Source organism: Pangasianodon hypophthalmus, chromosome 5 (genome assembly GCF_027358585.1).
Source record: "Pangasianodon hypophthalmus isolate fPanHyp1 chromosome 5, fPanHyp1.pri, whole genome shotgun sequence".
Taxonomy (NCBI): domain Eukaryota; kingdom Metazoa; phylum Chordata; class Actinopteri; order Siluriformes; family Pangasiidae; genus Pangasianodon; species Pangasianodon hypophthalmus.
The window spans coordinates 17,914,730-17,942,072 of NC_069714.1; the positions used below are offsets into that span (position 1 = coordinate 17,914,730).

Here is a 27,343-nt window from a genome sequence, read left to right on the forward strand (position 1 = left end):
CTAGATGTTGGAGATGGAAGGGCTTGCTGAATAACAACACTAGCATCAGTACTGGCCAGAAGTACATTGGGGACTTGGAGGGAGGCAGGACGAACTATAGTGGACGTAGGCAGTGAGGTCGGCTGCAAAGAAACCTCCTGAAAATATCATATGAAACCGAAGGTGCATCAACCATTCAAAAAAAGTGCCATTTCAGTCCTTTATAATTTTATTCCATGCCCTTTATACAGTAAAGAAGACATAGGCTACTACAGTAAAGCTGACTACGTGAACCTTATATCAAAAGACAACTGGCCAGCTGAGATAATGCTAGACAACACCAAAAAATGTATTCTGCAGACTGGCAGGAAGATAAATTGGAGTACACACCCCCTCAGGATAATGTTTATTTGATTTGGGAGGCTACGGTCACAAAACTGAAATTAGGTTTATGCACTATACCCACAGGATCCTGCACTACATATAGAATAGCAAGTAAATAAATCAGAGGTGCGACATTCAGTGATGAGCGACTGTAAATATTCAAGACATAATACAATTATCTAAACCAATTCTCACCTTGTCATCACTGGTTGTAGATTCGGGATGGGGCAGAGGGCTGTCCCGATGTGATTCCAGAGATGCATGTTCCTCAATTTTGTTTCGTACAATAGGAGTTGCAAGAGGTGACAAGTCCAAAGGTAACTAAAACACCAAATACAAAAATCACACAAATAAAGTGTTATTATGAATACAACACACATTTTTAATAATGTAAAAATGATAACCACACTCTACACAAAACAGATTGATTGATTGATTGATTTAAGCTCCAAAACTACAGATAGGTGACGAATTAAAAGAAAAAACAGTATAAAATGTAAAGATTTTGGCCACCATGAGCCACCAGAACAGCATCACTGCTCCTTGGCACTGCTTCTACAAGTCTCTGGAACATTACTGGAGTAATGAACACCACTCATCCAAAAGATATTCCCTGTTTTGATGGTGGTGGTGGAGAAAGCTGTCTAATACATCGCACTAAAATCTCCCATAGGTGTTTAACACGGTTGAGATCTGGTGACTGTGAAGGCCATAGCATATGAACATTTTCACACTCATTAAACCCTTCAGTGAGACCCCATGCCCTGTTGGTGGGGGCGGAGTCAGCCTGGAAGAGACCACTCCCATCAGGATAGAAATGTTTCATCATAGAATAAAGGTGATCGGAATAACTGAAAACTTGGTATTGATTGGCAGTGATGCTTCCCTCTAACACACACAACATGACAAAGCCTCCAGTTTTACTTTAATTAAAAATAAAATAAATTTAAAAAAAAAACTCTTATAAATCCCCACACTGATTTTTGATATCCTGCCATACCATATATTCAGTTATGGCCAGAGCCTGCATGAGCCTGATTTCCTACAATCAGTAAAGCACTCAATGCTCTATAGTACACTTTGTAGTTATCAGTCACTATTGATTCCCATTAGATATTTTCTCTAAACTACTAAGTTTTAAAATGATTTTTAAAAATGAAGCACATAAAAATACATAGCTAAAGACACAACTTACACAAAACTGCAGCTTCCACACAAAAATCACTTACACTGCAAATATAATAAATCTAATAAAGTATAAAATATAAATATGATAAAAAAACAATCCTAAGAAAAAAATATATTCAAGTCTTTTTATCTGTAAACATTTCCAGTTCCAAAAAAATATAAATTTTCCAAATCCGAACCCATTTTTTTTTTCCATTTTCATTTTTTTCCCCCTGCAATATCTGATCCACCATTTTTGCTGATGTCTGTCCGATATTGATATCAGTTCTGTGCCGTGTCTAATTTAAAGTTCGCCTTAAGCATATACTGCCTTACACAACTGATCCAAGGATACTGATCCTTGCGTTTGCTTCTTCAGCTTGGTTTTGTTTTTCTTCCTGTCTCTAGCATGAGATAAAATAATCATTTTTGGCACTTCATTATGCATAAAATACAGTTTTTAATCCACTTTGAGCAGTCCTTTCACATTGTTTAGTTGTACATAACAGCAATCTCACTTCAAAGTATGATGTGACTGAGTGCTTAAGGGTATTTCTGTTCTTATGTACAACAGTGAAGCACAAACACTTTTGCTTATTCTGCTTTTTCCTTGTTTTAATCTAATTATTGGTACTTAACTGGCACCTGAAAGAAAAATGCATTGAAACATCATTAGCTGTCATTTTGTCAGACATTGGCAGACCCCAATAGCAAAGTCCACAATTAAGTCTCTTGAGCATTGCAGCTGCAAATGAGCACACTTCAGTGCACCTGTCTAAATAAAATCAGCTGCAAAGAAAGACAGCTGATAATCTAAAATGAGGTTTTAAAAAATACATCACTATAAGGACGCACATCCTCTGCCCTAAAAACAGGCAGATGAAACCACTCACTTCCTCAGAAACAGAAAGGCTTCTGACCCTCAGAGGTGTAAGTAACACACCACTAAATATTTTTTAACTCCATCTGGAAAAATTATTTCAAATCCCTAACTGACATGGTCTTAGATCACACTGAAAATCTGGAAATTTAAAGCTTTTCATTTGAAACTGGAAATAATCAGTAGGTTTTAGAATTCTGAAAAATTTAAAACAAAGAAATATCAATATCTTGAATATTCAATATTCATGATTCTGGACTATTTCTGGGTCACTATTTAAATTTAAATTTGTGACATTGACAATGTTAACTCCTTTGTACAAAAGGTCAGATTTTGATGGATTTGATCTAACATGGATCTTCAGGTTTTACACAACTCGTGAAGTCCATGCCAGCTCGACTACACGCCGTCATTAAAGCAAATGGGGAAGAAATTCATGTAAAAATTTCAAAGATTCTACTTTTTACTCATGTTATTGCTGATAATATAATTTGACAATAATCACAAATATTCTGTGCTAAATTAGAAACAAATGCAAAATAGAAGCAATAGGAAGCATGGGCTCAGACGTCTGGATGTGTGAATTAAAGGTGCTAGAATGCAGAATCAAAGAAAAAGCATTCTGACTCACATGAGGTGTCTAGGAAATCTGCTACAACCATTCAATTATTCATCAATAAATTGTTCTAAATAGGTTGTAGACATTTAAGTCCTGTTGTTAAAGGAAATTTCCACCCTGAGACACATTTGCATGTTTTTTAATCTAAGTGTGCAGTGTTTGAAGGTAGCAGGATTTATCAGGTTAAGAAGGCTGTGTTTTAAATATCATTTATAAAGGTTTTAATTAAAAATTTAAATATGCATATATTATAACATTTTGAAAATTGTGTTAAAACATTAATTTGAATTAACCAATGTAGTCCAGCACTACATTGAAGTTTAAACAAAAAAGTCAACTCAGAATTTCATTACAAAATAAATCTTGGATGCCACTGAAGATCACATGTTAACTTTAAAGATTTATATGCAAGTGGTTCATGGTGGAGTTTTCCTCTAATGTAATTAAATTTGCAGTAAAGAAATTCAATAACAAAATGAAATGTCCTAACGCTGAAATCCTGGTACTCCTGGAAATAATGTTACACTTCATGACAATAGTGTCATGATTCATGCTGAAGGTTATGTTTATGTACCTTTTTAATATCCTCCTCTGTGGCCTTTTTGAAGTCATGCTCAAAGGGACTAGCGAGCTCGTTGAACAGTCCGACCTCTTCACAATTCTTCAAAAAGCGCGTGGGTGTCGGTGTTTGGTCTGCAAAGAACACCCAATTAGATAAATAACTACTGCAGTGGACATAAAAAGTCACACATCCCTATTAAAATGGCAGGTTTTTATGATGTAAAAAAATGAAACCAAGATAAATCGTGTCAGTACTTTTTCCACCCTCAATGTGAAACGTATACAACGTTTACAACGTATAAAAATTAAGCGAAAAACTATCAGAAACATTTTAGGGAAAAATAAGAAAAATAAAAAAGCATACAATAACCTGGTTGCACCAGTGTGCAAACCCCTAAACTAATACATTGTTGAAGCCCCTTTTGATTTTATTACACCACTCTGTCTTTTTGGGTAAGAGCCTATTAGCGTGGCACATCTAGAGTTGGCAATATTTTCTCACTCTTTCCTGCAAAAACATTCTAGATCCATCAAATTGTGAGTGCATCTCGTGTGCACAGCTCATTTCAGGTCACCACACGGATTTTTAGTTGGATTCAGGTCTGGGCGCTGGCTAGGTCATTCAATAAACATTGATCTTCTTTTGGTTAAGCCATTCCTTTGTTGATTTGGATGTATGCTTTGGGTCATTGCTGTGCTGAAAGTTGAAATTCCTTTTAATCTTCAGCTTACAAGCAGACACCTGAAGGTTTTGCAATAAAATTGACTGGTATTTGTAGCTATTCATGCTTCCCTCCAGCTTGATAAAAGCCCCAGTTCTGGTTGAAGAAAAGCAGCCCTAAAGCCTGATGCTGCCACCACCATGCTTCACCATGGGTATGGTGCTCTCTTGGTGATGTGCTTTTTTTTTGCGCAAAACATACCTTTTGGAATTATCAAAATATTACACCTTTTGGAATTGGTCTCATCAGACCGTAACACATTTTGCCACATAGTTTGGGGTGATTTAGTCGAGCTTGGATGTTTTTTGTGAGAAAGGGCTTTTGTGAGAAAGGCCACCCTACCCCATAGCCCAGACATGTGAAGAATATGAGAGATTGTTGTCACATGCAGAGAGAAATCAGTACTTGTCAGATATTCCTGCAGCTCCTGTAATGTTGCTGTAGGTCTCTTGGCAGCCTCTCTGTTAAGTTTTTGTCTTGTTATTTTATAAATTTTGGAGGGATGTCCTGTTCTTGGTAATGTCACTGTGGTGCTCCATTTTCTCCACTTGTTGATGATGGCCTCTTGATCGATACATTTCGACAGTGGGATCCTGTACAGGCTTTGCAAGCTCTTGCAGACCATGGCTTCAGTAGTCAAATGAAATGAAGAAGATGTGTAGAAAATCTTACAGAAACAGCTGGCCTTTATTTGGGGTTAATCAGAATAATTTCATTGATGACAGCTGTATGATAATTACTTTTGAACATGAGATTGAATGTGATTGGTTCATTCTGAACACAGCCACATTCCCAATTATAAAAGGGTGTGCACACTTATGCAACTAGGTTATTGTAAGTTTTTTTTTTATTTTTCCTAAAATATTTCTTATTGTTTTTCACTTAATTTTTATATGTTGTAATTTCACATTGAGGGTGGAAAAAGTTCTGATATGATTTATATTGGTTTTATTTTTTGCCCCATAAAAACCTGCCATTTTAACAGGGGTGTGTAGACTTTTTATATCCAGTGTACCTTCACTAATGACCTCAATCGAAGGATGGAGATTTCTGACATACTCACCAGCGATGATGACACTGTCACTGCGTGCTGGACCAAACCTGAGTGTCATCTCATGCTTATGTTTATGGACTGCCAAATGATCTTCATTTGTAAATCGCTGTGGAAATAACGTAGCATCACACACACACAATGTTATTTGTCACATAAAATATGATTTGGGGACAAAAATATATTTTAAATGTGCTTATATGTGTGTTTTATGTGAGCTTCCACTACAAATCATGATCACAGTTTAATAAGGTTCGACGTTAAGCTAGACAGAACCTTATAATAACAATGATACAAAACATTTCAATACTGGCAAATGCAAATACAGTGGATAGAAAAAGCCTACACACCCCTGTTAAAATGGCAGTTTTCTCTGATGTAAAAAAAAAAAAAAAAAGGAAACCAAGATAAATCATGTCCAAACGTTTTTATTGTGAAATTGCAACCAATAAATTAAAGTGACAATCAATAAGAATCAATTTAGGGGAAAAAATAAAAAATGCACAACAACCTGGCTGCATAAGTGTGCACACCCTAAACTAATATTTACTTTTTATCATGGCATTCAATTTTTTGGGTAAGAGTCAATCAGTTTGGCACATCTTAGCAATATTTTGCCATTCTTCCTTGCAAAAGCATTCAAACTCTGTCAGATTAGCTGGGCATCTCCTGTGCACAGCCCTCTTCAGGTCACCACACAGAGTTTTGATTGGATTTAAATCTGGACTCTGGTTGGGCCATTCCAAAAGCTTGATCTTGTTTTGGTGAAGCCATTCCTTTGTTGATTTGGAGGTGTGCTTCAGGTTGTTGTAATGCTGAAAGGTGAAATTCCTTTTCATCTTAAGTTTTAGCAGAAGCCTTAAGTTTTTTGCCAAAATTGACTTATATTTGGGGCTATTCCTTATTCACTCCCTCCCGATTAAAGCCCCAGGTCCAGCTGAAGAAAAGTAGCCCCAAAGCTCTATGCTGCCACCTCCATGCTTCACTGTGGGGATGGTGTTCTTCTGGTGATGTGCTGTGTTTTTTTTTGTTTTTTTTCTGCACTGAACATATCTTTTGGGATTATGGCCAAAAGGTTCAACTTTGTTATCATCTGACTGTAACAAATTACCCCACATGGATTTGGGAGATTGGATGCAAACCAATGAATGTTTTTCTTTTTCTGTTAAAAAAGGCTTCCGTCTTGCCACCCTACCCTGTAGCCCAGACATCGGGTAAAGAATTCAGGAGATTGTTGTCATGTCTAGGGAGCAACCAGTACTGGCCAGAAATTGCTGCAGTTTTTTTTTTATTTTGCTCTAGGCCTCTTGGCAGCCTCCCTGACCAGTTTTCTCCTGGTCTTCTCATCAATTTTCCCCACTTGTTAATTATTGTCTTTATAGTGTTCCATGGTATATTCAATACCTTGGAATTTTTTTTTTGTAAATATGATATTGTTTAACAACTAGATCCTGCTTTGTAAGCTCTTTACAGCCCATGGCTTTTCCTTTTGGATGTTACCAAGAAGATGTCAGGAAAATCCTATAGGAACAGCTGTACTTTATTCGCGGTTAAGCAGTCACTTTAATCAATGGCAGGTGTTTGCGAATTAGTATTTAACATGAATTTGTATGTGATTGGTTGATTCTGAACACTGCCACATTCCCAATTATAAAAGGGTGTGCACACTTACGCAAGCTGGGTTTTGGAATATTTTTGTTTTTCTTTTTTTCCCTAAAACTTTTCTGGATGTTTGTCACTTGATTTTTATATGTTTCAAATTCACAGTAAAGGTGAAAAAGGTTCTGACATGGTTTAACTTAGTTTCATTATTTTACATCACAAAAACCTGCCATTTTAATTGGGGCATGTAGACTTTTTATATCCACTGTACAGAATCTAGGTTTTAAAAACAATTCTGCAGTAATCACAGCAATAATGCAAAAGTGCTTTTCACTGTGATGTAAATACATACCTGACCACAGCCAGGTGCAGTGCAGAGGAACGGTTTGTCATCACTCATATTCAGAGTTTCTCTATGCCGTCTCCTAACAGAAAAGCCATTCAGTAAACATTACTGTCTTTTCAAACAGAAATACCAAAAATAAACAAATGGAGAGTTTACATGCTTATATGATAGTATTTGGATTATGTTTTGCTGATACATAAGGGTGTGTTTAAAGGAAAAATTCACCCTGAGCGATTTGCAGATTAACATTTATAATTAACATGTGATCTTCAATGGTGCACAAGATTTATTTTGCAATTAAATTCTGAGGTAACTTTTTTGTTTCAACTTTAATCAACATCTTGGTCTACTTTCACTTTGGCTTCCTACATTACCCACAATGCCGTTCGATTGTCCACTGATACTGGTGCCAGCTGCAATTAGCCCTTGCTTAATCTCTACCTAAAGAGACGATGCAGCAGCGCTTTATTCCTTTAATCTGTACACTCTGCTCAAACTGCTCAGGTTCCAAAACTTTCATGGTAATACCGCCATTAACACCATCGCGCTTATCGTCTCACAGATCACGACCTAGCCAAGCCGAGTCTCATACAGTCTGCATCGTATTGCTGCATTGCATTCTGGAGCTTTGAGTCCAGTGTTTGCTGTCTCCAAACCTTCCATGGTGGATCTCTAATACGACAGTGAACGTCACTGGAAAATGGTGATTGAGAAAAGGAGGTCTTTCTATTTTGTTTTAAGGAGCTAAGAGCAAAACCTGACAGTCATCAGTTATGTCTGAGATTAAAATGTTTGTCCTAGTAAACACCACTGTAACCGCACTAGCAATAACAACATCCCACCTGTGACATCAGCGTGACACACAACCTCAAACTTCTCAGAGGAATAACAAAAAATCTACATCGACCTACAAATTAGGACCAGAATCACTAAGCACATCATAAGTATATCAATATAAATATATGTAATGTGTTTCAGGGTGGAGTTTTCCTTTAATGTACTCTCCATCCTGCATGAAGTACCTTCAGATTCCAGGGTGGACTTAGCTAGATTAGAACATATTATAATGACAACTTTACAAATACGATTAATGCTTAAATGTAGTTATCAATCAAGATCTACGTTCCTGAAAAAGACCCAAATGTGTAACAGACTAAACACTTAGACATCACTGTTCACAGAGCTCTGAAAGCAGCACAGCTACCAGGTACACTCTATTGTCAGTTAGATGAATGGCACATCTTTAACAGGACACTCAAACACTGTGTGTTTATGTGAAGTGCATCCCACATTAAAAGATGATCAACAAGAAAACTGTTTTCTTATGTATATATTTATATATATAATTTTACAGGAGCACTCATTTCTACTCCGCTGATACGGATGCTGAGGATAACAATGCAGGCCACCTTGTTTACAGTAACCAAGCTAGCTAGCTATAGCATAGCCGTCGCCATATTAGCACCAAAGCTATTACTGAGAAAATATGCACGTGTCATGCAAGCACGAGTAAAACATTCTGCATAACATACTTCACACTCTGACACCCCGAGATGATAACCCGAGTGATGTGTGTTTACAAATGATACTAACTGATGCGATTACTTACCCACAGGCACAACCCTGACAGCCAAAGCCCACGGATCCCTCTGTTCTCGCGAGACTTCACTTCATTCCCGTTTATGAATCCCGGAGCTTTAAGAATGAAGCCGCCAGCAGCGCCAGGGCATTTCCGTCAAATCCGAAAAACGTTACGACGAGTAAGTAGAAGACTTAAAATGTCATCTGCTCTCAGTAATTGTTGGATCCTACGTGGATGCGCTATCAGTTAATACACTGGTATAAAACCTGAAGGACACATGCAGTGGTCACTGCACTTTGACCAGCCACGCCCATCCAGCTTTCACTTCCGCCATTTGTTCCGCTTAGATCTGTAGGAACTGGAGGACGCAGGACAATGAATCGGTCAGAACCAGAACTCAGGTTCCTAACCCTGGTTCTGGTGTACCCTCTCTCCTGCAGGTTAGTGTCTCCTTCAACTGTTAATTAAACACCAACACGTGCAGGACACAGGATCCTCCAGGACCGGGGTTCAAATACACGCTCAAATACAGTCTTCCTGACCAACACACTTGATCCAACTCAATAGCTGATGAGCAGAAAATCCTACAGAATGTGTTGCACAGTTAGCCCCTAGGACTGACAAGTTCTAGAGAGCAAACAGGGAATAAGTAACAACCTTCAACACCAGTAAACACAAGTATATATTTATTTAATGCAATTTACAAAAGCAAATGTTTTCTGGCTTTTAATCAGCTGTATCCTACATCCCTTTCTCCATCAGCCAGGAGTGCAACCCCTGGAAATGAGTGGACCCAGAACAAGTACACTTCTCCAATTGTGATGTACAGAAAGTGCTATCAGACTACCAAGGTTTTTTTGCGATGAATCCTCAATGTTGACATTTTAGTGAGCACCATTGCTGTTCAAAGAGGGGACAAACATGATTCCCAAAATACAAAAATTACAGTTGTCCTTTAAACAGTTCAAATACACATTTTAATTTTGTAATTGCTTACAAGTTTATAATACATTATTCTTTTGAGAGAGTGGACATTGAAAATGAGCATTTCTTTCTACATGGACAATTAAGAGCAGATACTTTTGGTAGCAACTGTGAATTCACAATTGAGTACAGCGTACGTTGCCACTTGCAGTAAGTTTTTACATGGCAAACAGAATGAGGAAAGCAACCATCAAACAGAAGAGACCCATGGCTTCAGACAAAGCGAATCCCAGAATAGCATACGAGAAGAGCTGCTGCTTCAGAGATGGGTTCCTTAAAACAAAAACAAACAAAAACAAAAAAAAGACAGAAAAGTCAGACTCATACTCAGACTCAAACTTTGCTTGAAAATCCACATCAACTATAACAAACGATTACAGATTGAGTGATTAAGAGCTGGTAGCATTTTTACCTGGCATATCCAATGATCAGACTGCCGAAGACAGTTCCAATTCCAGCACCGGATCCAGCCACTCCGACTGTGGCGGCTCCAGCTCCAATGAACTTGGCGGCAGTGTCGATGTCGCGGCTCACTGCGCTGGTCTGGAAGCCTCGCAGACACACCTGGGTGAGGGGAGACTGGGGCAGCAGAGCAGCAGGAGCCTAAAGAGAAAGAGGAACTTGAGTGAGGAGGTGGTATATGGCACAGAGTTAGAACATCATCAATGTAATAGGAAAGAAATGTAACCAAACTGTTTTAGCACTTTTAGTGCAAAGTAGTGCTTTGAATTTCGCCAGTGGTAAAAACAGATTGTGCATCAGGACTGGGAAGTGTAGTGGATCCTCACATATTTACTGCATTCATTCATCATCAGTTACTATTTTTTATCTAGTCTGGGTCACAGAGGCTTAAATTAAATATTATGGACAGGTGAAAATAACTGTGGAAGCAGATAAAAAAAAAAAAAAAAATCTGACACACCTCTAAACTGTAAAATCAGTGAACATTGTGCTGAACTCAATACATAATTCCCTTAATATATAAAGAGTAAGAGGGCAAACACCCTATTTTGCAAACTAAATTACTAAACAGTGTATATAAACCGTATATATATATATAATGTGTATAGATGAAGTAGCCCAGTTAAAAACCTTAAACCCACTGGTAATTGGCAGCACAATACAGAACAGATACAGAGTCACTGTGCATTTTTGTACTTCCTCAACTCCAGTTCCAATTCCAATTAGTAAACATCAGTGCATTCCACAGTCCACCTCCTATCATCTTCTTAGAGAACTTCTTAAGTCCATTTTATTGTTTTCATGGTTCTAACACAACCACTTTAACTCAAGAAGAGCTGTTAATTAGCTGGTTATTTGAAGTAGGTGTGTTAGGTGCAGGGAAAACACTACAATGTACAGGACAGGAGGTGCTCCATGGCCAGGGCTCAGAACCTGTGCCTTAGAGACTCGTGACAATCAAAAAGATTTTCTAAAAGAAAAAAGGTAGCAGAGTATCAGACGCACGATCAGGACTAGAGCAATTACAAGCAAGTGCACAGAGACTGGTCAGCACAAGCTGGAAATCAGCCTGCTTAGAGTCACAGATTTCCTATTATTGTTGTAAAACCAAACTCAGAGCACTGGTATGATAGCAACCTGCTTTAATTAAGACAAACCGTGTCCTGTACTGTCTGTGTTATGTCAGTCAAGGGCACATAATACATCAGTGGACTGTATCAGAAAACCTGCCTAATCTTATTCAATACTAATCCTGTGTTTCGGGCTAGTATTTTTCTTGGAATATCCCTAAGGCGACATAAAACTTTCAGTGTTTATTGGAAGATCTATAAACTTACTAAGGTGGGAGAGAAGCAGCCCAATGCCTTCCCCATGACTCTTTGTGACCTTGTGAAGCCTCAAATAATACTTGTGACAGGGACAAGATGGTTTTCTGTTCCAGCCACTGTAAGGGGGTCATTTAAAAAAAAATAAATAAAAAAATGGCTGCTCAGTCTTTTACACTCACCTCTGTTTTGACCTCTGGCCTAGACAGTACAGCGGCAGACATGGGTCTGTACAAAGCCCGGGATCCAGAGCGGACCTGAAACACATTAAATATTAGTGAGCCAACATTACATTAGTGAGAAACAAAGTGCTGAAGGTGAAAGACACAACTGCAGAGACTTCTGAAGGGCACATATGCAGGAACAAGGCAGAATGAAGCACAACAGTTCAAAGTTTATCACGTGACTAAGTACGTAACTCGCACCTTTGTAGTGAATAATGATAGACAGCTGGACAGTTGTGGGGTTTTGACAAAGTAAGTGAAGCTGATTTAAAAAAGCCACCACTTTAACCTCCTTTAAGTTCAACACTCTCTGCAGAAAACTAGCTAGAAAGACATTTATAATAACCTGAAAAAAGTCTGGCACACCATCTGAGCCAACATGGAGGCAGTTTAAGGTTTACTGACTGTAGAGTGGACAAGGGCCAGGTTAAACAAGCCTAAAACTCACAACAACATGCAAGTGAACCTTTTTAGCCAACCTCTATGCAGCTAGCTTAGCTATTAGCCTACTAACCCGCGAACTAGCTAGATTTTGACCTTAAAGCAAATGCTCACTGTCGTAACCTTCCAAACAAGGGTCAGTTATTTAAATGAAAAAACACACGCTATTGCAATAATCTGGACACGGTCTGGTTTCCTGCTTTACTCTGTCAAGCTCTGAACACACGAATGAATGACAGAATGAATGAACTCGCTAGTTAGTTAGCAACCGGCTTCAAGTTCAGCGGAAGGCCCCAAAAATACACTCAAACATACAACACATTAAACAACAACAAAACGGCTCGTGTTAAATTACTTACCAGGGCGGGTGTAGAGACGAATTTCGCACAGGCGTACATTGTGGAATTTAAGGTGTGTGTGTATTTTTTTTTAATCCTCTTAGGATTGCAGCAGCCGGGGACTGTCTGTAAAGCAAAAAGGGGGTAAGGTCAATACCAATTTTATACCCTCATTCAAAAATAAAATGACTTAAAATCACATATGATATTACTAATAATTGCCTAAATTACAACACTGACTAAGAGACGCTATGGAGCGAGGATGAAGCAGGATTGACTTTTTTGCTTCCCTGCAGAATCTCCGATACTCACCGAAGGCAGAGGTCGAAACACCGGAAGCACTGCGCCTGCGCACGACTGGCTCTGCGAGAAGTCCCGGATGAACCCGTGACGTCACGCAAGGTCGTTTCTTCCAAACTTTATTGAAATGGGGCATAGAACAAATGTTTTAAAAACAATATAAACTGGTGAAACATTTCAACACTATAAATAAAAGATTTACAGATAGTTTTGGGCACTTCATGTTTATTGTCTTTACCAAATCATTATTAGACATTTCTTGTTTGCCTTTATCAGCCTCCATAAATGAATAAATGAATGGTTTGGGGCAGCAGGAAGTGCCTTCCAGCTCCAGAATCTGGGGTCGGTCTTCATCTCAGGTTACTGTTTGTGTAAAGTTGGCCTGCTGGTAAGTGTGGGTGATGAAAACAGTTTCTGAACTATCGCTACTAACGTAACACTGTAGTTATTTTAAGAAAAGAATACAACAGTGAGTCAATTAGAACATCCCAAACATTTATTGATCAGTTTAGTTAAGTAATAAGGAAGCTAGAAAGGTGGTCTACAAGTTTGGCCAGCTCAATCTGTGTTTTGGCAAGCTGACCAGACTAAGCTGGCTAGACGAAGCAGAATTTTCAGCAGGGTCAATAATTGAGTGTTTGATGACCTGTGATAGGCCAGCATCCCCAACAGAGTCTATTCCTGCTTTGTAACCAGTGTCCTGGGTCCACCTCAAACCTTGCCACAATAAAAGCAGTAACTGAAAATGAATAAATAAGGAATAAATCTTTCTTTCTGTGGAGATCTGAGTTTAGAACTGTGATTCCACATAACCTTTATAAGTCTTTTGGCTGTTCAGCAGTAGTATATGTGCAGGTGTGGGTGATGAATGGCTTGCCACAGCCACTGGTTATAGGGCTGATGAGTGCTGTGGGCCTCAGTGTGTTCTGCTGCTGCCGGCAGGGGTTGAATCCCTCACTGTTTCTACAGGTGGAATCGCTTCAGGTGAACAGGGTGAACATCCTTAGGTTAACTCTGATTTCTACAGGAAGACGATTCAGTCAAAGGGTCTAATTAATTAGTTTATCTAGCAGTGATTTGATAACATCTGAAACTGGTCATTCCTCATATGTATTCTGTAGTGGATAGCTTTTATTGAACTGGGGAACACCGAACCTTGCTCGAGCCACACATTTAGCAGAGGTTTGTGGCTTGCCTCCCCAATTCTTACCTTAGATCACATCTCTGAATGGTCTACTCATACAATTCATACTGACTTCATGAATCACATCATGTTAATTTAAATAAGCATTGTAACATTCTAAGGATTTTGACTAAATCCACTGAGTTGTAGTTGCTCGACTTTTGTTGTTGTTCTTTTTTTATTGCTCCCGTTAGGGGTCGCCACAGCGGATAATTGGTCTGCATATTTGATTTGGCACAGTTTTTACGCCGGAAGCCCTTCCTGACGCAACCCTCCCCAATTTTATCCGGGCTTGAGACCGGCACTGGGAATGCACTGTCCTGTGCAACCCCAGTGGCTGGGGTTGGTTCCCTGGCTGGGAACTGAACCCTGATGCCGAGGCCTAACCACTAGTCCTCCAGGGACCTGACTAAATCCATTGAGTAATAGGAAACAAATCCAGTAATGTCATTTAAGAGCCTATTGTTTACTAGTTGGCCTCATTAGCAGCTTCTTACCTGCAGTGCCTAAAACAGAGCAGTCATTTTATTTTGTTTCAAGATTTCAGAATGTAGCAGAATGTTGCTGGTCTAACCTGAAGAGATGAGAGGTGATTCTTGAGCTCCTTGACCACCAGAGGGGGTCAAAGAGTTTAATGTGCCAACTGCTTATGAGGTCCCTGTAGGTTCTCTCCCTGAACAGGGCATTTGATAGCTTGCTTCAGAAGCATAGCACCCACCACCTGCCCCCTTCCATGTAAGCAAAGAATAATAATAAAAAAACATTTTTCTAAACCTCTAATCTTTATTTTACATGCTGGTTTATTTTAAGTTTCCATAAAAGTTCAACACATTCCCAAATGTAGTGCCACCTGTCAAGATGATCTAGGTTACCTGCATTGGTTCAGCATGTATGTGAATATTTAATTAATAGGGCTGCTAGAGATCAAATCAGCTCTAGAGAAGCAGGCATATCCAGTCTCCTGTTCCCAGGTTCACACTTTTCCCAGGTTTTCATCCCCCTACCTCCACCCCCCCTTCTCTCTCTCTCTCTCTCTCTCTCTCTCTCTCTCTCTCTCCCTCTCTCTCTCTGCTCCTGAGTGAACATCTTGAGACATTGCATTTGCATGCGGCCCCCATCAAGCTGCATGCACTCAGACTGGTAATAAAAGGCATTGACCCCCTTAACCTTTATGAATTACAATTTGTGCCAGCAACACATCCTGTCAGATGAGTGGGCACCCACGGTGCTGTGCGTGTGTGTGTGTTCGCGTGAGAGTAAAGGAAAGAGCATCAGTGTGTGTATGTGTGTGCTGTGCAGTTGTTAGAAAAAGAGGAAAAGGTTTTTACAGGCACTGGCGGACACTGTTGACAAGCTGTGAATAGGCGTTCTGCATTCTGACAGCACGGCCAGGACTGAGGCTACAGCAACTCTGAAGCCCCCATATGCAGCATGAACACACACACACACACACACACACACACACACATGCGCCCCTTAACCATTTACACGGGCAATGTTCATTTTCAGTAACTACCATTATAACTGGTAATCCCAGACTCCCTGGTATATTATTACTAGGATTGTCACAACACATTTCACTGTTTAAATAGTATATATTTAATAGAAAAAGAAAAAAAATCCACAAATGTTAAAGATCCAATGTTCTAGTCCCCTAAGGTAACTGTTTTGAATATATGTTTCCTAAGTGATGTTTGTTGATTGACATAGGAAAAGGGTCTGAATAAATGCATGTAACTTAAGGCACATTTCAAAGATAAATTTAAATTAAGTATTACATTTTTATCATACATGAAAATAATGCACTACATCGGTTCTTCAGCACCATTAGCTTATACTGTGTGTAGTGAGAATCTATAGTTAATAAGAAGCTTGGGATTCAGTTATATGATGTAGGGGACTTGATGACTATTACTGCTTAAAAACGAAGGTTTTTTGGTGGATCCTGGATCATCATCATCATCATCAAGACATTGGTAAATTAAAAACAAATTTACTTTAAACTTTAAAAAACTTTAAACTTACAAAAAAGTATTTCCTTCTTGTGATTTTTGGTGCACCATAAAGTGACATAGTTTTTACTTTCTGTGGTGTATGCAACACAAATACACAGAGTAAGGCTACAGTCACTCTGTCTGTGGCAGCATAAAATTATAGGCTCATAAATATTTGAAAGCTTATAAATATTTGAATGCATTTAAATGCTTAAGTTTATAAGTAAGTAAAAATTAAAAGCAGTTTTAAAGTTATTTGACATTCCTAATTTGTTGCATATTCAGTGTGTAATAACAGATATTGTTTATTTCGCATAAACAAACAATTTATTTTACAATTTACAAGCTGTTTCCCTAATGTTTTCTACTAGTTAAGATGAGATTTTGAAATATGCAGCTGGGTTTCATCAGTGTGTATAACAGCAGTTCTTAGGAAACCCAGCAGGCTCTGCTCTCTGGCTTTTGACTTGTAAAGAATTAATAGTTGTGTGTTGCTGCTTTGTGGGCATTCAGATATTTAAAAGTCATTAGTATTCACAGCATTGATTTTCTGGACTGATCTATAATGTGTGCTCTCTCTAAGAGAGACTTGAGAAATGCTGAGATGAGCAGAATTATGTTAATTCCCACTTTTCACTAAAACAAGTCTCTGTAAAAGACTACTATATGTGTATGTGCTCAACTCTACTGACTGTGTATTATAATTAATCTATGTAGTATTATAATCTGTGTATTATAAAAAATCTATATAGAATAATAAATTAATTTTTGTTAATTTGTTTGGTTAATTTGTTTAATTATTTATAATGCCCAAGAAACTGTTAAAAATGGTCTAGGGAAAACAGAAATCCATAAATATGCATGAAAATAGAGCAGTAGTAGCTCAGTAGTTAAACTGTTGGACTACTGCTTGGAAGGTTATAAGTTCAAATCCCAGCACTGCCAAGCTACCATTGCTGAGCCCTTGAGCAAGGACCTTAAAAGATCAATGTAAGTCGCTATGCATAAGGGTGTCTGCCAAATGCTGTAAATGTAAAAATGCAAATTAGAAATGCCCCATGTCTTCCTGCTGTACCAGATATCTCTAAATATCACTAACATTGGCTAAATTAGCTGGCTAACTGCTAGCATTTGTCATAAGTTGCCAGCTACTGCATGTTGGACATGACACTTAATGCTTCCTGAATCAGTGACCCAAATGGGTCAAAAATGACCCAAATATCTTATATATATATATATATATATATATATATATATATATATATATATATATATATATATATATATATATATATATATATATTTATATATTTATATTTAAAAAAAATATTTAAAAAAACAGATTTATATGTTCGGGAGTTTGTGGAGATAAAAAAAAAAATATCTGTATTCTATGCCAGAATTTTGTTACATATATGCAAATAATTGGTTTGTGGACTTTATAATGGACTTGATTTTACCATCTTACCTATCAAATAATTTGATATTCAGCAATATTCTTTCCTGTCTGCATGTTACTAAAGTGATATTGGGAATCAAAATACTATTATAAACATATATGTGCTATAGCTAATTTAGGTTCTCTTAATGAAAGGTGACTCAGCATTTTGTTATGTTTCAGCAATTGTCCAGCATTTTGTAAGTCCCAGGAAGAGTGGCAAAGCAGTAAAACTACACCATACTGCCACTAGCCTACAGCAGTGAACATACGTCCTACTGATGTATGTTTATGACAAAATAATAAAATGGGGCCAAAAGGTCATATTCACAGATTGTGCTTGGATGCACTCCACATAAATTTCACCACAAAAAGAAGTGAGCTGTGGAATGCTTACATCTTCATCTGCCTGCAACAGACGTTATTCCCAATAAGTAGCAAATACAACAGTGTGCAGCTCACCTGCAAAGCCTTCTACCGTCTGTACATTAATGGTTTATGTTTTTCCTTAATGCAAAACAATTATAGATCAATGCAATCTGCCTGAGCAAAGTGGGTTATTGCCAGCAGACACTTCAGTCATTCTCTAAATGAGTCTTCACACCTCTGTGTCTGGGGGTGGGGAGTGCGGAGGGAGACTATTCTCGCATATCGACATAAACCAGCCCCTCAGGAGCTATAAAACGTCTTTAACTGCAAACTGGAAATACTCAGGCATAATAATAGCCACATCACAAAGTGAATCATCAAGCCAATCTATGTGATACATCCATTAAATTTCAACTCATAGAGCGGATATAGAGAGAAAACAATCCAGACAGTTGAGATGGTACCTGGCAAGCATGTGTGTGTATACAGGACCAAGTGATGTAATTTGCTGAAAATTCATTGCATTCCATATTTTTTCTATTAGGTGCAAATGGAATCAAATGGGTTGCAAGGTTCAAAGCAAACACCAGCATATGACTTGCTCTCATAAAAATAAAAGCTGCCATCTGCCACTTTTTCTCAGTTTTTCTTCTCTTCTGCTCAGCATCAAGAGTGGCAGTTTTGTGGCAGTCTTCATAAGTGTGTCTGCAAGCCTGAAGGCAGTGGTGTACGGGTGCAGGAGCATAGATGACGGGGGTAGCAGAGCGATGATTGGTTTACAGATGTGAGCTTCCTCTCTTGTCTCCAAGGTCAGCTGGATTTACACTCTCATAGTCATGCTTATAGCTGTTTAATCTCCGCCGGTGCGGGCTGATTAAAATGCTTCCATAATGGAAGACGTCTGACCTTTCTGTTCTTCACTTCGGGGCACATGAACACATCAACACCTGACATGCACATGCACACACAGACAGACGTGCACACACATACACGTGTACACGCACATAACCCCCACCACACACATTCAGACATGTTTTCAAAGACATCTGGGGAGATGTGAGAGACAGCCAGGACGTGTAATAGGAATGTTCAGTAAAGCAGCACTGCACATGGTAGTATGCAGGATGCTGGTCTGTCTGTCTCTGTATTTGAAGTCTCTCAAACATACAGCAAGATTTAAACAAAATATATCACATATGGTGTGTATATTGCCATTCTTTCTGAACTAAAGCAGTATTCCTTGGTGCTTAAAAACACCAGAACCTCCCTCAGAGTGAGGAGATCACCTGTTTATGGGAACTATGGGCTCATTTGAAAGGTCATGTGTCATTAATGTGGCCGTCACAGTAATGTCCCCGCTAGCCTATCCTGATTTTATTAGCCTGATCACGTGCTATGGTAAAAGAAGAGGAAGAGAGAGAGAGAGAGAGAGAGAGAGAGAGAGACTGTGCTGCATTCCGGGAGCTTTAGGATGTCAGTAGCAGATGCCCAACTCAGCGAGTTCCGGAATGCTCAATTAGTCGGTTTTATAGGCTCCATTAATACGCATTAATTTTCTCTCCCCAGATATGAGCCAGCTGAATGGAGCCAGGCTGCTCTGCATAACTTTGCAAAAGACTGGTCTCTCTGAGCGGACTCTTATGCATAAACACATGCAGAGATGCGTACCAAGCTGATACTGAGTATCGGTATTGCAGCTGACGCTGGCCCGAAATGCAGAATTGATATCAGATCAAGTTTGACATATTTTCCCATTCCATCCCCTGAAGTATGCAAGAGTGAAAACTATTTATAGTCTACGAATTCTGTGTGAGCTTGAGTTGAGTCTAAAACAGTTCAGGATGCAGAGCAAGGCCAGTGTAGCCCTACTGCAGTAAAGGACCTATACAGTAGAAATTACTTGCAGTCAATAGTTTAACACTAATGTATAATTAAAGCAGGCTACCATTACAAAAAAAGGGCTATGGTTTTACTATAATTTATTATTTAACCATGGATTTACTGTAGTGCTTTATGACAAGTACATGAATTATATTGATTGACATAATACAACTCCTGCTTGTGAATATAAGACACAACTTTTCCTACACAGAAGCATGCAGAGAGTCAGCTGTTACTAAGAGGATGCTGGTACTGTATCAGCTGATATTACTATATTGAAAATGGACAAAGCTGAAATGGTGTGCACCTAAACACACAAGAAATCACAAAAAATTAAGAGGAACAAAAAAAAAAAATCCTGTATTAGTAACATCCAACATGTTTGACAGGAAATATTCCTGTAGAGCAGTTTGGAGAGCAGGCCTATTTGATCCTGTGATTTAAAACAATGTAGTGAATGTGGAGACCCCTATAAAGCACTAATGAATCTGATCAGAATGACCTAGCCTTGAGACCGCTAAAAAGTCATTTAGCTATTGCTCATCTAAGTGCTATTATCCTGAAATGAAGTGAGTGACAACCTTGACAGGCTCATAAACAACATTATGAGGAACACAGGCCCTCTATAAAGGCTGACCCAAGGGCACAGAGCCAGGGAAGCAGCACACACATGAAACACACACGAAATTAAACATCCTACATGTTGAAATATCTGTAGTGATACAAAAGGAAAGGAAATCAATTAAACAGATATGGTTTAAGCAACTAAAGAGAAAAAGTTTTCAAATGTTTTTGCAGATTTCGTATCAATAAAAAGACTTGATATCATGAAAAATATAGCAGTAAGTGTGTGTACAGCATAAATGTTTTCCATGATGCGTAGTAGCACACACAGACACACATATATTCAGCCATACCAAAGAACTAAGTGGAAAGGTGCAGCCATATCTTATTGGAATGTCTCTGTGCAAAATGAGTGCCATTGCTAGAGAAACCTGCTTGATCACACCCCACTCAGTCCACACTTGGAGCCAATCTGGTGTAGATCAGTCTGAATCCATCATGGAGTTTTACGAGTCTGTCACACACACCACCCACCTTACCCAGCCCCGTACGGGCATGAGTGAAAACTAATGCAGAATGAAGTAATGCAGACTCTAGGTTCTCTACTCCATCTCAGCTCCATACCCTTAATCTGTCATGGTGTCAGGACCTGCGGCGTTGGTGACCTCCAGTGACCCCTGTGCGTGAGAACGACCGGCAACGCTTTGGTGTTCACGGCGGTAGGTTTCACCTGCTAAAAGCCTTGCCATCAGCCACCAGCAGAGAAATCACTCACTCTGTGATCAACTACCTGTTCTCTGGGTCACTTACATCCATTCATGTGCACCGAGAAATGGCCATACTAATTCCAAACAAATGTGCCTTGTCTGGATTGTGTCAGTGTCAGCATGCAGGCCTTTCATGAGTTCAGGTGAGTGGCCAATAAACGCTTTTATTCCAGGCTTTCAGGACAGATTTATATAACGAGCAATTAAGAATGTGGGGGGTCAGAAAGCGTTGGGAGGTCAAAACACGGAAATACACACAGATATTACAGGATTCAAACAAAGAAGGCTTAAAGGAAAACTCCAAGCACAGCAATAATGCTGCAAACTAAGGAACTGTAGCAAATTAATGAAGTGATTCAGAGATTATTCTGAATAACAAGAAGCCTTCCGCAGACACGCACTGTAATATCACCATTTGTTACTGATAAAAAATTGAAAACAATGAGAAGACATTTTTCCTGTTTTAAATTAAAACCAGGAGGGAGCGTTTAGGCAATAATATGAAATAAATGAATGCAATCACAATGTAGGAAAATGGTGATTTTACAAAAACAAAAAAAAAAGACATTAGAAGTAATGTGTGCATTTTGCAGAATTGCTGTAGCCCCATTATTAGTCACAGGCTACAGTAAATAGAAGCTGTCTGCTGATTTCCAGACCAATTCCTGCCAGTGGTAAAGCACAAAAATTAAACACCAATCAAAATCCATTTCTATCATCATAATTCCTGATAGTGAGCCTCACCTTTCCCCGTGCAGCATTTAGCCCTCTAACAAATCTCACACTTTATTGACCGTCTCAATTTGTTGCCTTTCATATTTCATATTTACGGCCCGCCTCAGCACAATCCCGTTTCTTTTTAAATAGGTATCCGCCGCACCATTTCTGATATGCAGCATAATTTATTAGACGTGGAAATATGGGCGTGCTGGCCTGAATCACGTCCTAATTGATGGCAGCGGGAAGCTGCTGCTGCTCCTGGAAATCATCCCCTCCATCCTTTGCCTCTCTCTGCATTCATCCACATTTACAGCACTGTGTTACTACATATTTAACCACCTACCCTGGTGTACTAGTTTAAAGCACACTATTTAGTACATTACAAGTAACAGTTTTGGTTGTAGCCAGAGATTTCAATAGATTGTGTATTACTGTGGCATACTATTTAGTACACTATTTTATGTTTTTGGACATAGCTGGAGATTTTAATAGAGATTTCACTGTACCAGAGGTGGTATACTATTTTGACACTATTTAGTAGTATGTGGGTTTGTGATTACTGCAACAATACGACTCAGTTTTCAGAAACAACAGTGGAAGAAATCAGAAATGCAATTATCTAACAATAAAAGGGTTGCTGAGATTGACTGGGCAGTGTTAGCCGTGTTTCATGATGGCAGGGAGAGCTGTAAGTTATGGTGAATCCTAATTGAACGGAGGCTGCTTAATCCAGCCTTGCCATGCTCTGCTCCCCTGAGCGCCATTTCAGCAGCAGCGCACTACAAGCCGCCATTACACGACAAAAAATGGACTCATAACAGAAAAAACATAATACAATGGAGTTCTGGCAAGGCGGCGTGTGAATAACAAACCGGGGTAGCAGAAGAATTAAAACAAATATTTATAGCCTAAGCATTCTGTGTGAGTTCAGTTCGAGCCTAGAGCTGAGAGGACACAGACAATAGCAAGGCCAGGGTAGGCCTACTGCAGAACGGGACCTGCTGCCTTTAGTACCTTTAATGAATTAGCAAGGTTAAATCACATTATGACCCACTTTAATGTTTAATATTTCATAATTAATTGCAGTTAATTGTTTAACACTAATGTATAAGTTACCCTATTGAAAAATCTAACCAGCTGTCATAACAGTCTGACATGGTCAAGCTATAGATGGAAACAGTTACTAAATTAACAAAGGTAAGTTGTTTTAAAGAAAATAATTAAATTTGAAAATGTCAAACATTTTTTGATCAATTTACACAAATAATTAGGAAGCTGGAGAATAACTTTAAATAACTTTTTATCAGCTAGTAAAGATGGTTTACTAGTTTGGGATCGCTATTAGCTGGGCTGTTAGCTGGTCAGACTAAGCTGGGTAAAGCAATCAAACGTTAGGAAAATATGCTATGATTTACTATGGGTTTACTATAATATTTTCTTTAACTATGGTTTTGCTATAGTACTATTATCAAATGTACTAGGGAATAATTATCAAATTCTGGTCAACTATGTTTATTACATATTTGTCCATGACACAATGGATTTAACTTTATTTGCTTTATTTAAGTGGAAGTTAATTGCAGTTAAGGTTAAATTTTGTGTAAGCTACTTCAAGCATACTTACTTTTTAACATTTCTTTTCACCATAATTAGCCTGTTAGCTATGTACCAAACAAGGGAGAGATACTATGCTTAAATAAATGCTTTCCTTATTTAATAAAAAAAAGTCTTGTGATCAGGTTATAGAATTAAAAAGAAGTGCATGTCCAGCAAGTTCTTGACTAATAGAGCTTTTTCATTGGTTGTGCTGGAATATTGTGTGAGTCAGATGAAGTGGTTTATTTTTGAAACTCATTTTTTCCTAACCCTTGCTACACTGAGTTTATGCTTTAAATAGTTTTCCAATCATTTAAATTCCTGCTCAGTACAAATGCCACTTTATAACTATAATTTTTTTTCTCACCGTTAGTCTTAACAAAACTGAAACATTCAGACTGAATATTGTTGCTTAATCATTTTCTTCAGGCATACCATGACAGAAGACCGAACAGAAAACAGTGTGTGAGCATGCATGTGTTCTGATGTGAGTGTTTTTTAGTTGTATGTGGTCTTGTGTTGAGATTAAATGTGCAAGTGTAGAGAATGCAGAGAATCTAGCAGATGGTAGAATACAGCTCTCGTGTGAGTACAAAACTATTTTCCAATGATACACTGTGAAGCTATTGAGGGATTCTTCAACTGTATTTTGCTGTAAATGGCCATGTACTATGTATATAATTGCATATAATTTCAGCGGACCATGTTGTAGAAAATTGTATTTAGGTGTAATTTGATCATTGATAGACTGGTATTGAGAGGAGAGAAATGATGCAGTTTCCTCCTCATCTTCAGCTGACTGTGATAAGCTGTAACATCCTCTAATTCCAGCAGATAGAATGACATTTTTTTCAATTTGCTTCCACTGACTAAAGCCATGATGAATGGCTGAATGGTCCATTTCCTTACACTTTTTCTTGCTAACCTCGCCTGACAGCTTATATATTGCCTACCTAGTAATTTGCTTGACAATAATTGCTAGGCAGAGACTTGCCTTAACAGGGTTCCTCACCACCCTCTGTAGGTGAGAAAATGCAATTACAGACATGATGAGCCCCTGCGTGACTGACCAGCAGCATCTGCCACCGCCATTCCCAAACCTCTGCCGTCGCTATTAATGGAGAACCAGCAGCAAACGAACATCCTAACACGTTTTCTCTAATAAAACTTTAATTAAAAGTTATGAAGGAACTTCAATGATTAACAGCTTCAGTGATTAAAGTGCATGTCTGGCATTTATTCCTTGGCTCACAGTTTTGTTCCCCCTGTTGGTTGTCTAATTGTGAAGGGTGTGCGTATTGATAAAGCAGCCTGATGAATGCTGATATGAGCGAGCGCTGATGGAGTGATCATATTGCACACAGCACCAGGTTCGAGCAGGACCAGCTGGAGCGGCTCACTCCAGTGGGACTTGCACATATCACAGCTACCTCTGGTGTACAGGCAGAAACACATTTCTGAATCCTCGCCTAACACCTCTAATAACTGATTTTTATGATGCACCACAGTGCTTTATTTGCGGTTCTCACTTGAAGTGTAGCCTAATAATCAAGCTAATTCATGCTACTCATTTAGGTAGTAATCTTTCACATTTTGTGCTTGGTACAGGCACTGAACATTAATTAAAAGGATTATTAAGTTTTAGGTTGTAGAAGCCACATGGGATTCTGCCTTCTAATGTTGGTGTCAAAGTGCTGCAAACAGCATGAGTGAAGAGAAAACAGGTAATTCAGTCATAATCAGCAGAGCTGCCACGGTGAGCTGCGGCTCCTGTAGAATGGTCCAAATACCTGGCGTAGAACGGCTTGTGCTAAATTAGAATTCACAGTGGGCTGACATTCTCATTACTACAACCTCTACAGGTAATCAGTGAACAGGGAGAAGGCAAAAATGATGTGGGCAAGGCTACCAATATCAGTGCTCTTGGTGAGAGGGAGGAAGGGAGAAAGCAAGGGTGTTATGTCAATGGTAATCCAGTAATTAGAACATGGCACAATACAAATTTTGTAACAAGGACATGCAGCCATTTAGCTCACAGAGCAGTAGGTCAAAGTCAGCCATGACAGAGGTTTGATGGGAGTTTAACAGTTTTTGAATCATTTAGCAGGACAAGAGGGGTCGGGTAGGGAAAGGGAGCCGGAGACAGTACACTGATAAATGCTCTCTTCAATGATGTTCAGGGCACTGGAGTTCACTCACCTGTTCTCACTCATTCTGTCATCAAGCTGAGACAAGATGTATTGCCAAAGAGAATGTATAATTACACAAGAGATATACCAGTATAATTACAGAATACAGGATGGTTAGAATACTGTATGTATACTGGATATATACTTACATGCAGTGTATGTATTGATTGTATATTAGATTGGGATATTTTTCTGCTCATTTAAAAGTGACTCTTCTCTACAGAAATAAAATTAAATAAAGTATTTAGTTGTCCACAGAATTATAAAAGAGAGTCCAAAACTGCACAATTATTTAGTATTCACCCCTCTATCTTTTAGCACACTAAATTAGGACTAGTATTTAATATTTGAGAGCTTACACTCAATATGTTAAACAGGGAACGCTTGTGTTCATTTTTAATCCACCTGTGTCCAATTGTACGCTTGCAAAATAAATATCTCAGGCTTTAGGACATCTCACATCTAAAATGGCAGATCAGATTAGTCCTGCTGTCATGAAGACCAAGGAACTGCCCATGAAGCTTCAGGATAAAGTTGTTAGGAGAAAAAGATTGAGAAGGGTATTAAAACATCAGCAAACCTTTGAACCTTCTTAGGAGTACTGTGAAATCCATTAAAAGAAAGTGGAAATATGGCACAACACAGAAAATACCAAGATCAGACCAAACTGTGTGCTCAGGTAAAAAGACCGATTGTCAGAGAAGTGTCAAAGAGTCCAGCTACGACACTGAAGGGGTTACAGAACTCACTGGCTAAGGTAGGATAACTGTGCAGACCTCAACAGTATCATCAGCTCTTCACAGATCTAGCCTTTTCTGAGAAAGGCCATGTTAGAAAATCTGAGAGTTTTTGGACAAAGATTTTGTTGTCTGATCTGACTAAAATTCAGCCATTTGGTCTGAAGCTGAAGCATAATGTTTGGTTCAAACCAAATACAGCCCAACACCCAGGAAACACCATGCCTATCATCAGGCTCGTTGGTGGTAGCATTATGCTCTAGAGTTGCTTTTCGGCAGGAGGAACAGGAAAGAGCTTGTTGTCATCACAGGTAAAATGGTTAGCCAAATATAAGCGAATTGTTGCAGAGAAACTGTTCCAGTCAAAGCCCAGACTTGAACGTCTGTGGAATGACCTGAATATTGCTGTCCACCAAAATTCTCCATCTAATTTGGCAGAGTTGGAGAAAATCTGCATTGAGGAATGCAATAAAATGCCAAAATGAAAATGTGCAAGGCTCATGCACACTGATGGGGTGAATACTTATCAGTTAAGCAGATTTAGATATTTTATTTTCAAATAATTCTGAGGACATCTATCTATTCTGAGAATATATAAAAGGGATAAATTATGGTTACATTGGTTTGATGGACGACTGAAGGATAAGAGTGAAATAAATGCTGCTGTAGTGTTATACAGCATTTGAATATATAGTATCATGCAAATTGTAAACGGCTCCTGTGATATATTACATCATACCACAGCGATCATTTAAAACAATGTCATTTTATATAACACTTGTATTAAACATCAAACAGTGCTTGTCTGCCAAAGAGCTTGACATTTTAATCACTCTATTGATGGCTAAAATAAAATGATAAAATATCCACTCTAAGAGTCACCAAAAGGTGAAAGGTATGTATTTCTGCTCCTGGTAAAAAGCTGTGTATTGTACAGT

At 38.6% G+C, this 27,343-nt stretch overlaps 2 protein-coding genes and 1 long non-coding RNA gene across 4 annotated transcripts in view; 1 reads left to right on the forward strand and 2 right to left on the reverse strand.

Moving 5' to 3' along the window:
• Nucleotides 1-9,289, reverse strand: part of atf2 (activating transcription factor 2) — a 26,290-nt gene extending 17,001 nt beyond the window's left edge. The window contains exons 1-6 of the mRNA XM_026911759.3: nt 8,921-9,289; nt 7,318-7,390; nt 5,376-5,472; nt 3,604-3,722; nt 559-684; nt 1-137 (exon numbers count right to left, since the gene is read on the reverse strand). The exon at nt 1-137 is cut by the window's left edge and continues 42 nt beyond it. Coding sequence (XP_026767560.1) covers nt 1-137; nt 559-684; nt 3,604-3,722; nt 5,376-5,472; nt 7,318-7,365 — 527 coding nt within the window. The 5' untranslated portion in view covers nt 7,366-7,390; nt 8,921-9,289. The remainder of the gene's footprint in view (nt 138-558; nt 685-3,603; nt 3,723-5,375; nt 5,473-7,317; nt 7,391-8,920) is intronic.
• On the forward strand, nt 8,980-10,042 carry LOC117597376 (uncharacterized). Its single transcript, XR_004578222.2, has 2 exons — nt 8,980-9,071; nt 9,241-10,042. It is a non-coding gene; the product is annotated as an uncharacterized LOC117597376 (long non-coding RNA).
• atp5mc3a (ATP synthase membrane subunit c locus 3a) lies at nt 9,563-13,085 on the reverse strand. Of its 2 annotated transcripts, none has more exons than XM_026911770.3 (5): nt 12,980-13,085; nt 12,689-12,793; nt 11,847-11,921; nt 10,290-10,480; nt 9,563-10,150 (listed from the first exon to the last, which is right to left on the reverse strand). In XM_026911770.3, exons 2-5 carry the CDS (start codon nt 12,725-12,727, stop codon nt 10,036-10,038), a joined length of 420 nt encoding a protein of 139 aa, XP_026767571.1. In that variant the 5' UTR covers nt 12,728-12,793; nt 12,980-13,085; the 3' UTR covers nt 9,563-10,035. The 2 variants fall into 2 exon arrangements, with proteins under 2 accessions (XP_026767571.1, XP_026767579.1); XM_026911778.3 differs by having other exon boundaries at nt 12,908-13,026.
• Nucleotides 13,086-27,343: the final 14,258 nt, after the last annotated feature.